The sequence below is a fragment of the Saccostrea cucullata genome, unplaced genomic scaffold (assembly GCF_032062105.1).
Source record: "Saccostrea cucullata isolate Sc308-1 unplaced genomic scaffold, CSIRO_AGI_Scuc_v1 ctg906, whole genome shotgun sequence".
NCBI lineage: Eukaryota > Metazoa > Mollusca > Bivalvia > Ostreida > Ostreidae > Saccostrea > Saccostrea cuccullata.
This window is the reverse complement of record NW_026934443.1, coordinates 105,274-120,725: the sequence shown is the minus strand read 5'-3', so window position 1 is coordinate 120,725 and position 15,452 is coordinate 105,274. Positions and strand designations below refer to the sequence as shown.

At 35.0% G+C, this 15,452-nt stretch overlaps 1 protein-coding gene across 1 annotated transcript in view; it reads right to left on the bottom strand.

Moving 5' to 3' along the window:
* The window catches only part of LOC134240724 (uncharacterized), a 28,629-nt gene extending 13,237 nt beyond the window's left edge, over nucleotides 1-15,392 (bottom strand). The window contains exons 1-19 of the mRNA XM_062722786.1: nucleotides 14,901-15,392; nucleotides 12,366-13,317; nucleotides 11,814-11,919; nucleotides 10,284-11,371; nucleotides 9,869-10,040; nucleotides 9,534-9,707; nucleotides 8,752-8,894; nucleotides 8,325-8,435; nucleotides 7,658-7,963; nucleotides 7,168-7,338; nucleotides 6,357-6,437; nucleotides 6,000-6,123; nucleotides 5,348-5,463; nucleotides 4,441-4,543; nucleotides 3,801-3,979; nucleotides 2,614-2,727; nucleotides 2,108-2,278; nucleotides 1,293-1,403; nucleotides 182-313 (exon numbers count right to left, since the gene is read on the bottom strand). Coding sequence (XP_062578770.1) covers nucleotides 182-313; nucleotides 1,293-1,403; nucleotides 2,108-2,278; nucleotides 2,614-2,727; nucleotides 3,801-3,979; nucleotides 4,441-4,543; nucleotides 5,348-5,463; nucleotides 6,000-6,123; nucleotides 6,357-6,437; nucleotides 7,168-7,338; nucleotides 7,658-7,963; nucleotides 8,325-8,435; nucleotides 8,752-8,894; nucleotides 9,534-9,707; nucleotides 9,869-10,040; nucleotides 10,284-11,371; nucleotides 11,814-11,919; nucleotides 12,366-13,289 — 4,326 coding nt within the window. The 5' untranslated portion in view covers nucleotides 13,290-13,317; nucleotides 14,901-15,392. The remainder of the gene's footprint in view (nucleotides 1-181; nucleotides 314-1,292; nucleotides 1,404-2,107; nucleotides 2,279-2,613; nucleotides 2,728-3,800; nucleotides 3,980-4,440; nucleotides 4,544-5,347; nucleotides 5,464-5,999; nucleotides 6,124-6,356; nucleotides 6,438-7,167; nucleotides 7,339-7,657; nucleotides 7,964-8,324; nucleotides 8,436-8,751; nucleotides 8,895-9,533; nucleotides 9,708-9,868; nucleotides 10,041-10,283; nucleotides 11,372-11,813; nucleotides 11,920-12,365; nucleotides 13,318-14,900) is intronic.
* Between the last annotated feature and the right edge of the window lie 60 nt (nucleotides 15,393-15,452).

Here is a 15,452-nt window from a genome sequence, read left to right as displayed (position 1 = left end):
CAAAATGTTATGTTTGAAAAAAAAGATGGGTGAAGGTGAGCTGGTCTGTGCCTGTAACAATGATCATGTTACTTTACTTTTGAATAATTGATATATTTATTTTGGTTAAGTTCTGAATATATTATATAATGAAAGGAAAATACTGTGTTCCATTTTGAAAAATCAGGACCAATTAACATACCTCTTTGATCATCTGGGAGACTTGTGTCGGTTTTGAGAACGATCGGATGTTGGCCTTTTCTCCCAGCTGTTCCACCATGTTTCTCAGGGACATCTGTCTCTCATTATGCCACTCTGATTCCGATTTGAATTTCTAAAATAATATTACAAATAATTTTAACAGTATCATTTTAATTATCATTACACTCTTTCAGGCATTTTCTCAAGACAATTACATGAACATAGTTACACTACCAGTTTAAAAAATGATTATTGCCACAAAGGACATGGTATATTCAGATTTTTCTCCTTCAATGTTTTGATTGCTTTTTGCTATTAAATGCCACTTTGGTCTCTTGTAAGTTTGAATGAAACTACATTATATTGACTTCAAGATAAACAGCAAAGGACAAGAATTTTAAAAAAGATTAAACTTTACACTGGCAACTCTGACAAGGGAGTATGGTACAAGGATTACTTAGTCTTTTAATACAGACCTAATGTTTGAAAGCTATGCATTGGAAAATGGGTTTTTTGAGGATATGTATTTCTGTTTTCAAGGATCAACCCTGGAAATTTTTTTCTCCTTTACATCTTTAAATTGAAATCTGTGAATGCATCCTAAGAGTTATCTTTCTCACAATGCAAAACGAAGTATCACAACTGACCTACATCATCAAAAGAAGAGGCGAAAAGCTGGTGCATCAATTGTGGCAATAAAAATAAAATCCTTTACTTTTGACTTGATGCTTCTACAACGGGGGTAAATTCTACTCATTTGACATTGTGCTCTGAATTTTCTAATACTGTAAACCAACTTCTTTTCGTGACAACTTTATTTCGTGATTTACAAGTTGTAAACAAGTTCGTGACGATTAATTTTTGCAATCAAGCCTTTTTGGATCAGTTGTTAATAGACACAGAGACTTAAAGGACTGGTTAGCAGCGATAAATAATTGCAATTACATGGCTCTCACAAATCTGGCAAAAATTTCTCACATGCAAATAAAATTTGGTTTAAAGTATTTAACTGCAGATACAATTTCTGAAATATCTTTACTGTGAATATTTTAAAATAAATTTGGACATTTTTATCAGACTTCTTGGTAATTAAGTCTGTCAAAGCCTGTTACCTTGAATTCGTTCTCATCCATGTTCCCAATTTGAACTGGTTCTCGGAGGTAGAAGAAGCTCCTCTTTGTGTTCATCTCTATGTCATTTAAAACTCCATGAAGGACCTCCAGCTATTAAAAAATATAAATAACTGAATCATTTAATAATAAAATGTAAGTAAAACTCATTTAGTATGAACCTGGATATTGCAAATTCACAGAATTTTCCTCCAATTATAGCGTAGTTTTCTTGGATCCCCAGCATCATGAATTTATTGAATTCATTATAAGTATAATAACGAATTACGGTCCCAGTGACTTTGCTATAACCAAGTTTTCCTGTATGTACTTTCTGTACAAACTAGATGCTGTTCAAGTTTTACCAAAATGGTACAAATGTAAGCTATATTAAGTTTAATTTAAGAGCACATGCTTTTTTCCCGAATACAAATGTAGATTCAAGTTCGCCTCCATTTCATGCAGTTGCCTAACTAATTATAAATTACAAAGTACATGTACAAGACTAGTATCTTGTTTTAATCTGATCTTTAAATTTACTGTTAATATATTACATTCGGCTGTGTGCTCTTTTAAGCACATTAGGCGGAAAGAAACATCCGCTAAATGTCTTGCACATATTTACATAAAGAAGAACATCAAAGAAATGCACTAAACCAAATCTACGCTAACTTGTTAAAAAATTAATTTCCGTAAAATTTTGTATTACTTGTAGAACATTGAATTACAGGTAGATGTAATATTGATGCTTTAATTTTTATTATGGTTTACAATGCTAAATTTTCTGCTCACTTTCTCCAGCTCTAGTGAGTTCTCACCTGAGTTACGCTTGTGTTATACCGGTGCTCGTTTATCCACTTCAGGGACGGATAATTCTCCACCGCGTAATCATACGTCTTGGAGAGCAGCTCATCATTTGAATCGCTTTTCTGACTCCATCCAAACCTCTCCCCCATCAGGCACAGGAAGTACGGACGGCACCGCTCAATCTGTTTAAAGGCAAGGCAAAATCTCTTCTTCAACATTTTCAAAACTATGATTCAGTGTGCACCTTATTCTAAAGACCAATAAAATCATAATTGGAAGAAGGATTTTTTAATATTTAGTTGAAATATCAATGTTAGACCCATTGCATTTCTATTGAAATGAAGCCTTTTGAAAGTTAACTAAGTTTTTTCATTTATAGCTACAATACAGTCATTTTTCAATTCTGATGGCAAGCTTCATGCTTTACATTGATTTCTTTGAAATAATGTTAACTGATGTACATTGAAGTGTACCATAATCTACAGAAAGATTTATACATTTTTATGAACTTAGGTACCTCTTTCAAACAGATCGCAATAGTTTTTCCATCTGATGACTGTTCTGAGGATATCCCCCATCTCAGGTCCACGTAGGTAAAGAATACGCCCCTCTCTGCACAAATCCTATTAATCTGAAAAGCATAAAAATAAATTGGGATATTCCCCAGTTATGCATAGCCTCCATGGACAGATTGTATTTAGATTATGAAATTAAAAGCATGCATAAATTAGTACTTAAGGGGGCTGACTATAGTTTCCATTGCGCAATATTTTGCGCATCTTAGTAAAATGAAGCATATTTATTGTTTTCATGCAACTTTTTTCGCATGATTATTAAAATTAAACAAAATTAAGAAATTATAGGTATAAAAATTTAATTACAATTTGATATAACTGATTATTTAACCGATTTTGCAATTGATAGGTAGGTTGATGTCGCTGCAGTGTGTTTTTGACGTTATGTTAATCTGAAGCTCTTAAAAGAAAGGGGTAATAAAAATATTCTTACAGAAAAATAAACATACGCTCTTGAAATTTAAAACAAAATTTTTTTTAGAATATCTCCAATATATTTATTATGTTTTCTTGTAAATCCATTGTTTACGTATAAAAATAGTAAAATTTGCTAACTTTTTTGCATTTTGAGATGCCCCCCTGCTTAACAAGACGGTAGAATTTTGTGTTCCTTACATATATTGTATCATTTAATATTGCTCATAAAATATTATATTTTGAACAAAATGTCTATTGTAGCATTTGTATAATTTGCTTTAAAGTGCTAAAAAATTGGTATTCTCCTACATAATCCTATAGTAAATGTATCTGTATTTTGAGACGGTCCCTAAAAAATACCTGCTGGTCAGTAGATTTCCCCCAAACTTTGCATACAAACTAAATTTAATGTAAGTTATATATGGTATAAAAATGAAGAGTTTCGCTATTGTAGTTTTCACACAATGAAACTATAGTCGTCCCCCTTAAATTACAATGACAGAAGAATTATCAAATGATGATGAAAAATTCTAGGACTGTGTTTGAAATTTAGATTTTACCCCCCCCCCCCCTTTTTTTCCAGATGGAAAAAATTGGAGTTTAAAAAATGAGGACACTAAATAAAGTAAAAAAACACTTAAAATGGCCTTATAAACCTTTGAAATTATAAATCTACACATGTACAAAATATCTTAAATTGGCCTATTCTAACCTCTCTGAAACTTTTCTTGATTATTTCCTCTCTTTCCTGAGAAAAGTCTTTGAAGGTGCTGGACACAAAGACCCTGATTTCCCTCTTCTTCCGCTTGGCCTTTGGCTTGCGAACTTGAAGAGCTGAGGCTGGACTCAATTCCACTTGTTTTTCAAACTTTTCTTCAAATTTAGGTACAACTGTTAACAAAATATAATTCCATTATTAGAATCTTACAGATCTGTAATGCATTTGAAGTGACAATAAAACTATTATCTCTCTGCACCCCCCCCACAAGTAAATTACACTATGTGGTAAGCTGTCATTAAAACCAATATTTCTCTCTCCATCCTCCCTCCACCATATGAGGTCTCTCTGCTCTATTAGATAAAATCTTCCAAGTGAACTGTCAATCAAAACTATTACTCTGTCCCCTCAAATAAAATCAGTAAGTAAAACTGTCAATCAAAATTATTATCCCCCTACCCTTTTTTCACATGGAATCATGTTAGTGAACAGTCAATTAAAACTATTTTCACTCTTTCCCCTCAGATGAAATCAGTTAGTTAGCTGTCAGTCAAAACTATCATCTCCCCACCCTTTCACATTTAATCATGTTAGAGAGGTTTCAGTCAAAACTTGTATAACTCTGCCCCTTTACCTTCCTCCTCTAGATATTGCTCCAGTAATTCCTTGTTGTCTTTTAACACCTTCCCTACCAGACTATCCACAACATTGGTCAATTTTGAAGTATCTTCTGAATCCTTAAAAAAAAAAACATTTTCACTTTTCATCTGAATCCTTTACTAGAGGCCCAGGGGCCACAGCGCTCACCTGAACACATCGGGCTTGAATTTACTCCCCCCCCCCCCTCCAGGCATTCATCATTTGAACAAACTAGAATCTACACTACCTGAAGATGATTCCATATAAATATCACTAATCATGGCTTTCAAGTACTTGAAAAGAAAATTTTAAAAGATTTCCCTATATATCCCTGTGTAAAACTTGGGTCAACCATTTTGGCCCCACCCTAGCCCCGGGGTCATGATTGGAACAAACTTGAATCTACACTACCTGAGAATGACTCCACACGAGTTTCATCTTTCCTGGCCCAGTGGTTCTTGAGAAGGATTTTTAAAGATATGTCCCATATATTCCTACATAAAACTTGGGTCGGCCATTTTTGGCCCCACCCTTGCCCCAGGGGTCATGATTTGTATGAACTTGAATCTACACTACCTGAGGGTGATTCCACATGAGTTTCATCTTTCCTGGCCCAGTGGTTCTGGAGAAAAAGATTTTTAAAGATTTTTCCTATATGGGTCTTGAGAAGAAGATGAAAATGTGAAAAATTTACGACAACAACGACAATGACGACAGACAACGGTCAAATTTTGATCAGAAAAGCTCACTTGAGCCTTCGGCTCAGGTGTGCTAAAAAATGAAAATTTCTACTTTTCATCTTCTGAATCCTCAAAAATGAATCATTAAGACAAACAGGAGGATAGAAAAGGCAGACACACAGACAAAGTGAACCCTGCTGTGCCCTGTGTGTGATCGCTTACCAGTTCAATATCCTCAAACTTGTCCCCCTGGGCTGGTTTGGCCTCTCTCTTGACCCGGATGACTGAGCTAGAAATAATCACTCCATAATGGCCTCCCCAATACTTATCGTCCTTTCCTGTAAATAATTTTTTTTTTAAATGATGCATTTCTGCTCATTAACAGCATTATGGGATAAGTAGATTCAGAGACAAAGAGATTTCTTCTGTTTGCACTGCTAGGAATGTGACACTATGAATTGAATTTACTTTTTACACACGGTTAGAGGAGTTGGAAGACTTTGGCACCAATTATGCCCTTCTTTGCGCAACCTGATCCAATGTTATGTAAAATGTTAATTTATATACTTGACCACCAGTATAAATATATTTCCCTGTTTAAATATATTTTATATTTTAAAATTAGCTAAGACTTTTCATGAAATGCATTTCAGAAAATTTTGGAATTAACCTTTACATACTGAAGTTTTATGGACATGTAAACAGGTGGAAAGGCAGATAAAATCAATGTCCCTAAATTTTTTATTACGGGGCATAAAAATATAATATACCTGCAGGTACCAGCTGGTTTTACATGCCAATGTCATAATTTCATAACCTTCCTGTTTAAGTCCTTACACTACATAATCCATCTTTCCGTTTCATAGATTCTCACCTGAACTTTCTATGGAGACAATTCTGGCTCCCGGTCCATAGTCTTTAAATGTGGTCCCTACTTGTTCCCATTTTTTGTCACGGTATATTCTACCAGTTTCTGGTAAATTGTAACGCTGCATTACCTGGTTAATAAAAACACATTTATTTAATTCTACCTCTTATAGCAAAGTCGTAAGTTTCACTTCATGCATTTTTTGAAATTATAAACAAACTACTGATACATAAGGGTTGTCCAGAAAATTACTTTTAGATGACAACTTTTTTCCCCTTTATCCTGTTTATTCTTTATATAAAAGCAAGAAAAATCTTAAATTTTGGTTATTAAAAATCCTGAGAGAGAGAGAGAGAGATTTACATTGCCATCACTATCCATAAGAAGAGCTGTCATTTTGTAATGCCCCCCGCCACATACTCCTTCCCTGTACCATTCAGTCACCTGTCAATAAAGAAACAGAAAGCCTGGTAAATAGATCGCTGAATAAGTCACATATTACAATGTATCAAGAACTTATGAGAAAGGCTTCTGACTTTAGTCTAGAAGTTCTTCAAAATAAAATGACATCAAAATTACAAAAACATAAGTATCGGTACCTGTATCTCAGGTGCAGAACACACCTGTATCTCAAGTGCAGAACATACCTGTATTTCAGGTACAGAACATAACTGTATCTCAGGTACAGAACACACCAGTATCTCAGGTGCATAACATACCTGTATCTCAGGTGCATAACACACCTGTATCTCAAGTTCAGAACACACCTGTATCTCAGGTGCATAACATACCTGTATCTCAGGTGCAGAACACACCTGTATCTCAGGTGCAGAACACACCTGTATCTCAAGTGCAGAACATACCTGTATTTCAGGTACAGAACATAACTGTATCTCAGGTACAGAACACACCTGTATCTCAGGTGCATAACATACCTGTATCTCAGGTGCATAACACACCTGTATCTCAGGTTCAGAACACACCTGTATCTCAGGTGCATAACACACCTGTATCTCAAGTTCAGAACACACCTGTATCTCAGGTCAGAACATAACTGTATCTCAGGTACAGAACATACCTGTATCTCAGGTGCAGAACATACCTGTATCTCAGGTACATAACATACCTGTATCTCAGGTGCAGAACATAACTGTATCTCAGGTGCAGAACATACCTGTATCTCAGGTGCTGTATCGAGATATTCCTCAGAGAAGTGCTGGGTAAGTTCCACCTCCTGGTACTTGGTACACCACATGTGGGATGTTACAAAAGCTTTCTCCGCATTGTATCCCCCCTCAATTATTTTCCAGTCCCCTGAAAAGTTCCAGAAGGACAGCTGCCCCTCCTGTGGATAACAGAGGGTCACTTTCATAAAAATTAATTAAATACAATTTTTAAATGAGGATGAAAAATGTTTAGTATGTGAATACAGCTAATTATCATCTTATTTTGCAAATTACTTAGGGTTAATAATGAACAATGCAAATGTACATTTGAAATATCAGCTGTCCTGTCCTCTTTCCTTATTTGACTAGGTATTTTTGACAAACAATTCAAAGTAATTAATAGAAAATGAAATTCCGTTTTATGAAGATAAATATTACTACAAAAACTTTTACTTTAAACAAATATATAAGTAAACATCCAAGTATTATGAAACCTACCTCCCCACTGGAGTTTTTAATCAGGTTTTGAGACCACCCCACGATCTCCATTTCCTTCCTCATGACTGTCCTCATCACAGGTTCCACCTTGTCCATCAGCCGTGACTTCTCCTCCCCCTCCTTCCTTAGCTCCTCCTCAGACTTCCTGGGATCCTGGTACGCCTTGTTCAGCAGAGCGAAGCCAGCGATGGGGGCGTCCGTGTTCAACACAAATCGGTTGTTATTGACGGTCACCTTGATGTCTGCATGGAAAGCAGACAGGCCTTGACCCCCGATGTCAGGAACTTTGTCTCCTACCTTGGCCACCTGTATGGAACAATCTTAGTAAATCATGAAAATCACTCTGCACAAATTAAAAAAGACTGGCCAATTAGGCCTTAGGAATTTTTTATGTAAATTAGGGTGTTGATCAATAATAGGATTCTCTGATTTTTCTTTTTACAAAATATGACGAAAACATGTCACAAGTTGTTGTTTTTCTTACTGGGATCATTTATTAATGTCAATATAGTAATATTATTCTTGTTTTGTATTGAGTTAAAATAGAATCCATGGGTGTTTTGTACTACCTACTATAGGCAATAGTGTTATCTAGAAAGACTACCAGGGTACGCAAATTGAATATTCTTTCTAAAATCACTTAACAAACAGTGCTATTGTTTCGAACCTGTGCTTGTATGGACTCTCCATTAAATGAGATAGAATGTGTCTTGTAGCCCTTGCCAACATAGTGAAGCCTTAGTATGTATTCACCATCGGGAACATCTAGTGTCTTCACCTGTATGTACAACGAAAGGTAAATCAATAATCATCATATCAAAGACATTAGACAATAATTACTCATTAAAACAGTATAAACAGGAAATTATCTAAAGTGTGCACATTAAAATACATGATCTAGGAACATGACTGCACAGTATATGCTAGGTCCATGCCTCTTTTAAGTGTTCTGCATAAAAATAATTTATTTAAACTGTTTATATGTTACAAAAGGTATTAAATTTTGGAGTTATTCTAAGACACCATGTGGAAAAAATGGTTTTAAAGTGTGTGTGGAAATTGGCCAATGGGGGAGGGGGGTGTTTCATACTTACAGTATAAATAACTTTTTGTTCATCAATGGGTTCTGTGTATTTAGTTCTCACTGAAGCATACAGGAAGCCATCATGAGTGTTGTTGATCAGCTCCAAAATGTTGACCAAGTTATGATTTTTGCCATAAGCCAAACATCTGGATCCTGTAAAACAATTTTTTTAAATGCTTGTAAATACCAAGAATCAACTTTAAACAAGGCAACTAGAATTGAAATCTGCTAATCACAAGCATGTTTAGTTCATACTTGTTTATAAATATATTATACAGAATATTCCTAGTTTTTTCTCATTTTATAAAGCCTCAATTATTGCTGCTTTGACGGCATTTTGACACTACCCCCTTTCCAAAATTGTTATTATTAGATACCCATGGGTGACCCCTTCTTTTACTCATCCCACAAGATCACCCATGGGTCTTCAATGATGCAAAATTGTTGACTCATGCACTTTTTCTTTCCAAACAATATACAACAGTGTAAAAAGTGTGCTTTTACTTATTAGTAATACAGTAAAACCTCAATATCTCAAACTTAATGGAACTAAGAGAAAAGATTTATAACATGTATAAGGATTCAAGATAAATAGGGTAGTAAGTAGCTAAAACTTTCAAAATATCAATGTTATTTGAGATATCAGTGATTGAGATACCAAAAGTCAAATGTATGTTCATAATTATCTGAAATGATTGGGACAAATAAGTTTAACTGTATGTTCATAATCATAGAAATGATTGGGATAATTAAGTTCAACTGTATGTTCATAATTATAAAAGAAACACTCACCACAGTTGAAATCATACGTGAAGCTTGCGAACTGTCTGTGTTCGCTGGTGTATGTGATGTCATTGACTGCTGTGTAGGTGGGGCCCCCACAGTTCAGGGCGTAGTGGACCAGGTCCTTCTGGACCTCCAGCTGTCTGGGGGAGCCAATCAGATGAACATATTCCTCCGTACCCACTGTAAAGTTCAAAATTCAAAATTTCAACGATAGAGATGTGAATACAGGATTCAGGAATATAAAGACCTATTTCCTGATACATCTGATTCAAAAAGAATTAGTCCTCAATTATAAAAAAAAATTCTTTAGAATAATTTTTATGAAATCTAATGATACATACTTGTGACATGTTTGTTGATGATTTGGACTCTGACCATGTTTGCCCCACAAGGCAGCTCTTCCGACTTCCACAGACGTTTAAATCCATAGCCCTCTTTGACCTTTGTAAGTTCGTCTGGATCAAACATGCGTATAACCTTCCCATCCACTTGTATGCACACTTTAGAGGCTTTCTGTGAAAAAAAATATAAATGGGTACAATCAATGCCACAAGACTACCATGATTGAATTTATTCAGTTTTAAGAAAAAAAATGAATTTAAAAAATATCAGGACTCCGACCATACTCAACCTTTTATCTCATTTTAATGTGTTAGTGTGACATCTCTAACTTTTTCTGCATTTATCCACAGAAAAAAATTACTGCCATTAAAACACTAACTATTATAAATAAAACATCAAACAATCAAAGCTAACCTCAATAATTCCCTGTACCGCCTCCATGTTAATCTCCACCAGGCCTCTGATTGGCTGAGGGGAGCCCGTGGCCAGACAGATGTCCTGGAATATATACTGCTGGTCCCTATACTCCTCATTGGACAGGACAGTATAGCGACATGGGCCTTTAGGACCAGTGACAATGACACTGCTTCCCGACTTCTCAAACTTCCACAGGTCTCCGGTGGTGTACCCCTCACCATGAAGTTTACTTATGACCTTGCTTTCGATTCCGTCTTCGACAATGGTCAGAAGGTAAAACGCAGCACAAGAATGATCATCTGCTCCTGATGTATTGGAACAAAGAACCACAAAACAGCCATGGGCTGGAATGTTATCCACCATGGCTGTGGGCTCTTGCCCATTCCAGGCCTGGGTCATCAGAACGTTTGACTGCTTTGTTCCTGATTCCATCAAGACAAGCTCCTCCCTGTTGTGGTACACTGCATAGCGACTATCACTGGGACCATTCACGTGGAGAAACCCATTTTCTCCAACTCCGTATGTCCACTTGTCACTACCAGACATTAAACAACTTGCCATATAGTTGTCCTTGCCACCAGTACTTATCATGTACATGGCAGACACAGGCTTATTTTCTACTGTTCCGCTACACAGAATCAACGTTGTTCCTCCTCCATTTTTATTTCCCTGACTTCCATTTACATTGACACACAGATTGGTTTTGGCTTCTGTGGCTTCTACCAATATCCCATTACCCAGTCTCCCATTCTTGGAGTCATTTGTTAGAAGCATCACATGGTTGTTCCCCATGTGAAGATCCCCCAAGAAGCCTCCCTCTTCATCCACTCTGTACCCTTGCTCTGGCCCAAAATGTTCCCCCTTACTATCTTTAAGATTGGCACAGCTGAAGTGATTACAGTCAAATCCACATCTGAGGAATGTGATTCGTGAGTTGCAGCATTTTCCTGCTCCCCCATAAAAATTAGACGCCAACAACAGGCCAGCACAGCCCCCATGTCCAGCATTGATGTTGAAATCAAACTTGGCAAAATTTCTTATTGGCCATTTGGAATGACCAAAGGTTGAGAGAAACTTGAAGTTTGCTACAAAAGAAATCATGAGTATAAAATCTTAAAATATCAGCTAGTGTCTCTGAAATGAATATTGCCTTGATTAAAATATAATGTGTTTTTTAATGATTCAGAAACAATCTTTCTTTCAACCTTAGATAATGAACTGTGGTATTTTGATTGTTCAACAACAGTTCAAGTTCAAATCTAAAACATTATTAAATTATTACACATGTACCAAGAATTGCAAGTTCAAATATTTTATGATATGGGAATATTAAAAATTTTCAACACTTCCCTGTTCAGGGATGAACAGGGGGATTTAATTTTATTAACATGATTAATGTAAACAATTTTCACTTGAATATGCAAGATTTTTGGAAAGAATCAACATAGGGATTAGACAATTTTTCTGTAACCCTGATATACAAGTACACCTATAAATACCTATAAAATACCTGTCAGCAAAGCTTACCTGGCCGTGCTCTCTGAGGAAGGGGAGGTAACTTGGTGTTTTCATCACACATGTTGTCATCTATTTTCTCCTTGGGACCATCATCTTTATTTTCAGAGTCTTCCTCCTTCGAAAAGAAAATTTATCATATTGATATGTGTAAAGAATGTTTAATGTGAACTGAGTGGCAGACATTTTAATTTCATCTGTGTATCGTTAAATTTAAAAAAGAAAAATATCCTCCAAACATTGGCTAAAAAATATTTTATTTACATATTTGGTAATGAAATACCATTATAAAAGTGATATACTGGAAATGTGCAATAAATTAGTAACAAAATATTCACTTCATGCCATAAATTAAAGATTGCAAATTAGGAAAGACAGTTGGAATTTTTTTAAGAGGGAAGGCAAATGGGCAAAGTCAAAGTGTTATATAGTAATTGTGTTTTTTTAAATTTGTGAAAGTGTTAAGACAACATTAATTTTATTCTAAATTAAAACTCCGAAAAAAGGATTTAAATATCACTCCTGATTTCCTTTCCTTTTCAAAATGAGTCCAAAGATCCTAACCTGCTCTTCCTGAGCCTCTTCAAGCACTAAGATTTGTCCCGAAGTTCCGACAGAAGTTGACGCCTCGCTCGTTTGATCTGACTTGTCCTCTATATCTCCATTCTGAGATGCCCACTCCTCATCTTTTACACTTTGAACTGACCCCTCCTCCAGACTGCTGTCATTTTCTTCTTCTTCCATTTCTTCGATCTGATGAACGTTTTCTTCAGCCATTTCAATAACGTTAGCTACCATTGCTGCTGATTCTTGTGCAGCTAACTTCTGCTCTTCTGTCAAAGACACAGCATCATCTGTTTCTGCTGAAGATCTCATAGTGTCATGTGATAACATTGATAGTTTGGAATCCTCTTTTTCCATTGGCTGACTGACTTGGTCAGGTGATTTGGCGACAATGACAGCACTGTCAGTATTAGACAGTGGCCTCTCTTCCTTCGTCTGTTGAGTCTCCTCTGCTGAATCATTCTTTTTTATATCCCCTGCAGTGTCTTCCTTGCTCTCTTCCTCCTGGAGTTTTTCACGGTCGACATTTGACAAACTTGCAGATTTCATTGAATTATTATCGTGAGGTGAAGATGTCTCATAGTCTTTAATACCGTTTTGGGATTTCTCTTTAACAATCACATTGCCAGCTTCAGAAGATTTAGAACTTCTCCTTGATCTTGCAGAGTTCTCTACATTTGATGGACTTGCGGGTTTTTGTGAAGATGTCACATTGTCCTTAACTGGTTTAATAGATATACTGTCATGAGATTTCTCTTTAGGAATCCCAGTGCCATTTTCAGATGCCTTTGAACTTTTACGGGAAGATGAAGAGTTTCCTCTGTGTGCAGAATAAGACTGTTTGTTGCTGGTGGTCTTTGCCTGGTATCCTGACCTATCACTTGTAGGATTTTCGGCAACTGGAGAACTTGTTCCACAACCCATGGTATCATTGAAGAGCTATTACTGTAAACTAGAAACTGAACTTGATCATATATTGCATGTGTATTTGTTGCAACAATTTAATGTCAAGAAAAAGTTTTTCCATAAGCTGCTTTTGCCAGCCAATAAATTGTGTTGAAGTAGTAATATTTATTATATCTCTACTGTTATTACTCTATATAACATTAATACCATAAAACTGTCTATTTTCCCTACCGTAAATCTGAAGATTTTATTTTGACTATTTCCGTTTCAAAATTTTGTGAATGACCACTACTTTGTTTATATTTTCTTATTGTTAAATTATTTTTAAGACTATTTTTGCTCCCAAATTTGCTAAAAATTTATCTACAGCAAAAATTTCCAGATTTACGCTATTCCTCTGAAAAATCAGACTATTCCCTGGGACCCTCATGAATAGTAATTTTAACCAATCAAAGTGTTCAGTGGGCAGATCGTTCAAAGAATCTCAAGTCTGTGATGTAGTGTTATTAGCAATGTAACTATGATGTCAAAACATTTCGACACGCTATGTCAAAATCATACTTGAATTCTAGCAAAATGAAGACAACAATAATTTTTGAAATGTCAGTGAAAATACTTTTAAAAAATAATTTTGTTGTTCTCAGATACAACACATTACTTATCATACAATCTGTTAAACTGCACACGTTTGTGATTATGCCTCTATAGTGTTTTTTTTTTTTTTTAAAGTTGGAATATCTGGCAAAAAAAAAAAATAAATTGCCTATGATTGTTTCGGTATAATAAAACAATTATGGTATGGGAATTTGGCAAATAGCAAATTAATGGTTCCCCTCAGCAGGAAACTATTTCCCTAGGCAGCTCAGGAAATAGTTCAATCCTCCCTTGAGGAACCATAAATTTGCTATTTCCCACATACCCGTTCAATAAATGTATATAACATTGTTCAAATCACTAAATTCTAGTCGAGCAAAAAAGTAATAAATAATTATATATAAATTAAAAAATATGAGGGCATCATTTTTTTTAAACATGAATGTTAACATTTGCCTAAAATGGCTCCCTTTAATAAAATAAACACTGAAAGAAGGAAAAGTTACGTAGGCCTAATGCATTTAGTTTTTTAGAACTGAATTTCTCCTTCAATTCACTGCTAGATGTCAAATAAATGTGTTTTAATATAATTATATACTGTAGAAAAATTTGTAAATAAAAAGAAATCAAAATGTATGTATTGTATTGTTAATCACAGCATCTTACTCTAAATTCTACAATGTGCATGACTGACTCGAGTTTGTGGAACCCAGTGCTCTTTTAATCAATACCAAAATTCTGTGAAATAAATTGAGTTTTAAGCCACTCTGTAGTCAGTGACACTCAAAAAGGATATGTATGCATTTATATACGTAAATTAAAAAAAAATGTTAAAGTTATGATAGTTGCATGGATACATTACAACAAACCTCTAGCATTAATTCAACTAAATGAATTGAAGTTGTTGATTTGCTCATATACATTATAATGTTTTAGTTCCAAAAATACATATCATATATGTAGAAAAAAATGGCATAATAACAGTAAAATAGATTACTTTAATTAACAGTTTACACGCAAATTTGCACTACTTACTGACAATTACTGTGCTGCGTAATTCGATCTACAGTGTTATGAGTGTAGTATTTTGCAAGACAACGAATGATAATTAACCGAAAATAGTATGAATATCGATTGGCATTTCGGGACCCTAGGTTGACCTAATAAAATATGCTTGGATCAACCATGATAATATTTTCATTTACTAAAAATTTCGGAGTTTACATGACTGGATCCAAAATGTTAATTTGACAAGCAGTGGAGCACGACTGTGCATTGTTATTATGCCACCATTCATATCTTTTTTCATAGAAGAGCTAGTACTTTGAGGGCGTATTTATTATTCTGCTATTTTGGGGATAATCTCAAAAGTTGTTGTCTCTAAAGCAACCTAGGGGACCCGTACTTGGTTCAAAGCATTTTAAATAATTATCATAACATTTTACGTGATATTTAATGTAAAGAGATGAAAGATATTCATTTTTTTTAAATGGTGTTGGTGAGATAATTGGAACAAAACTCAGGAGTCTCTCAGACTACATATATTTCAAACATCGAAAAAAAGTTGTTGTTTTTTGTTCATTTTCA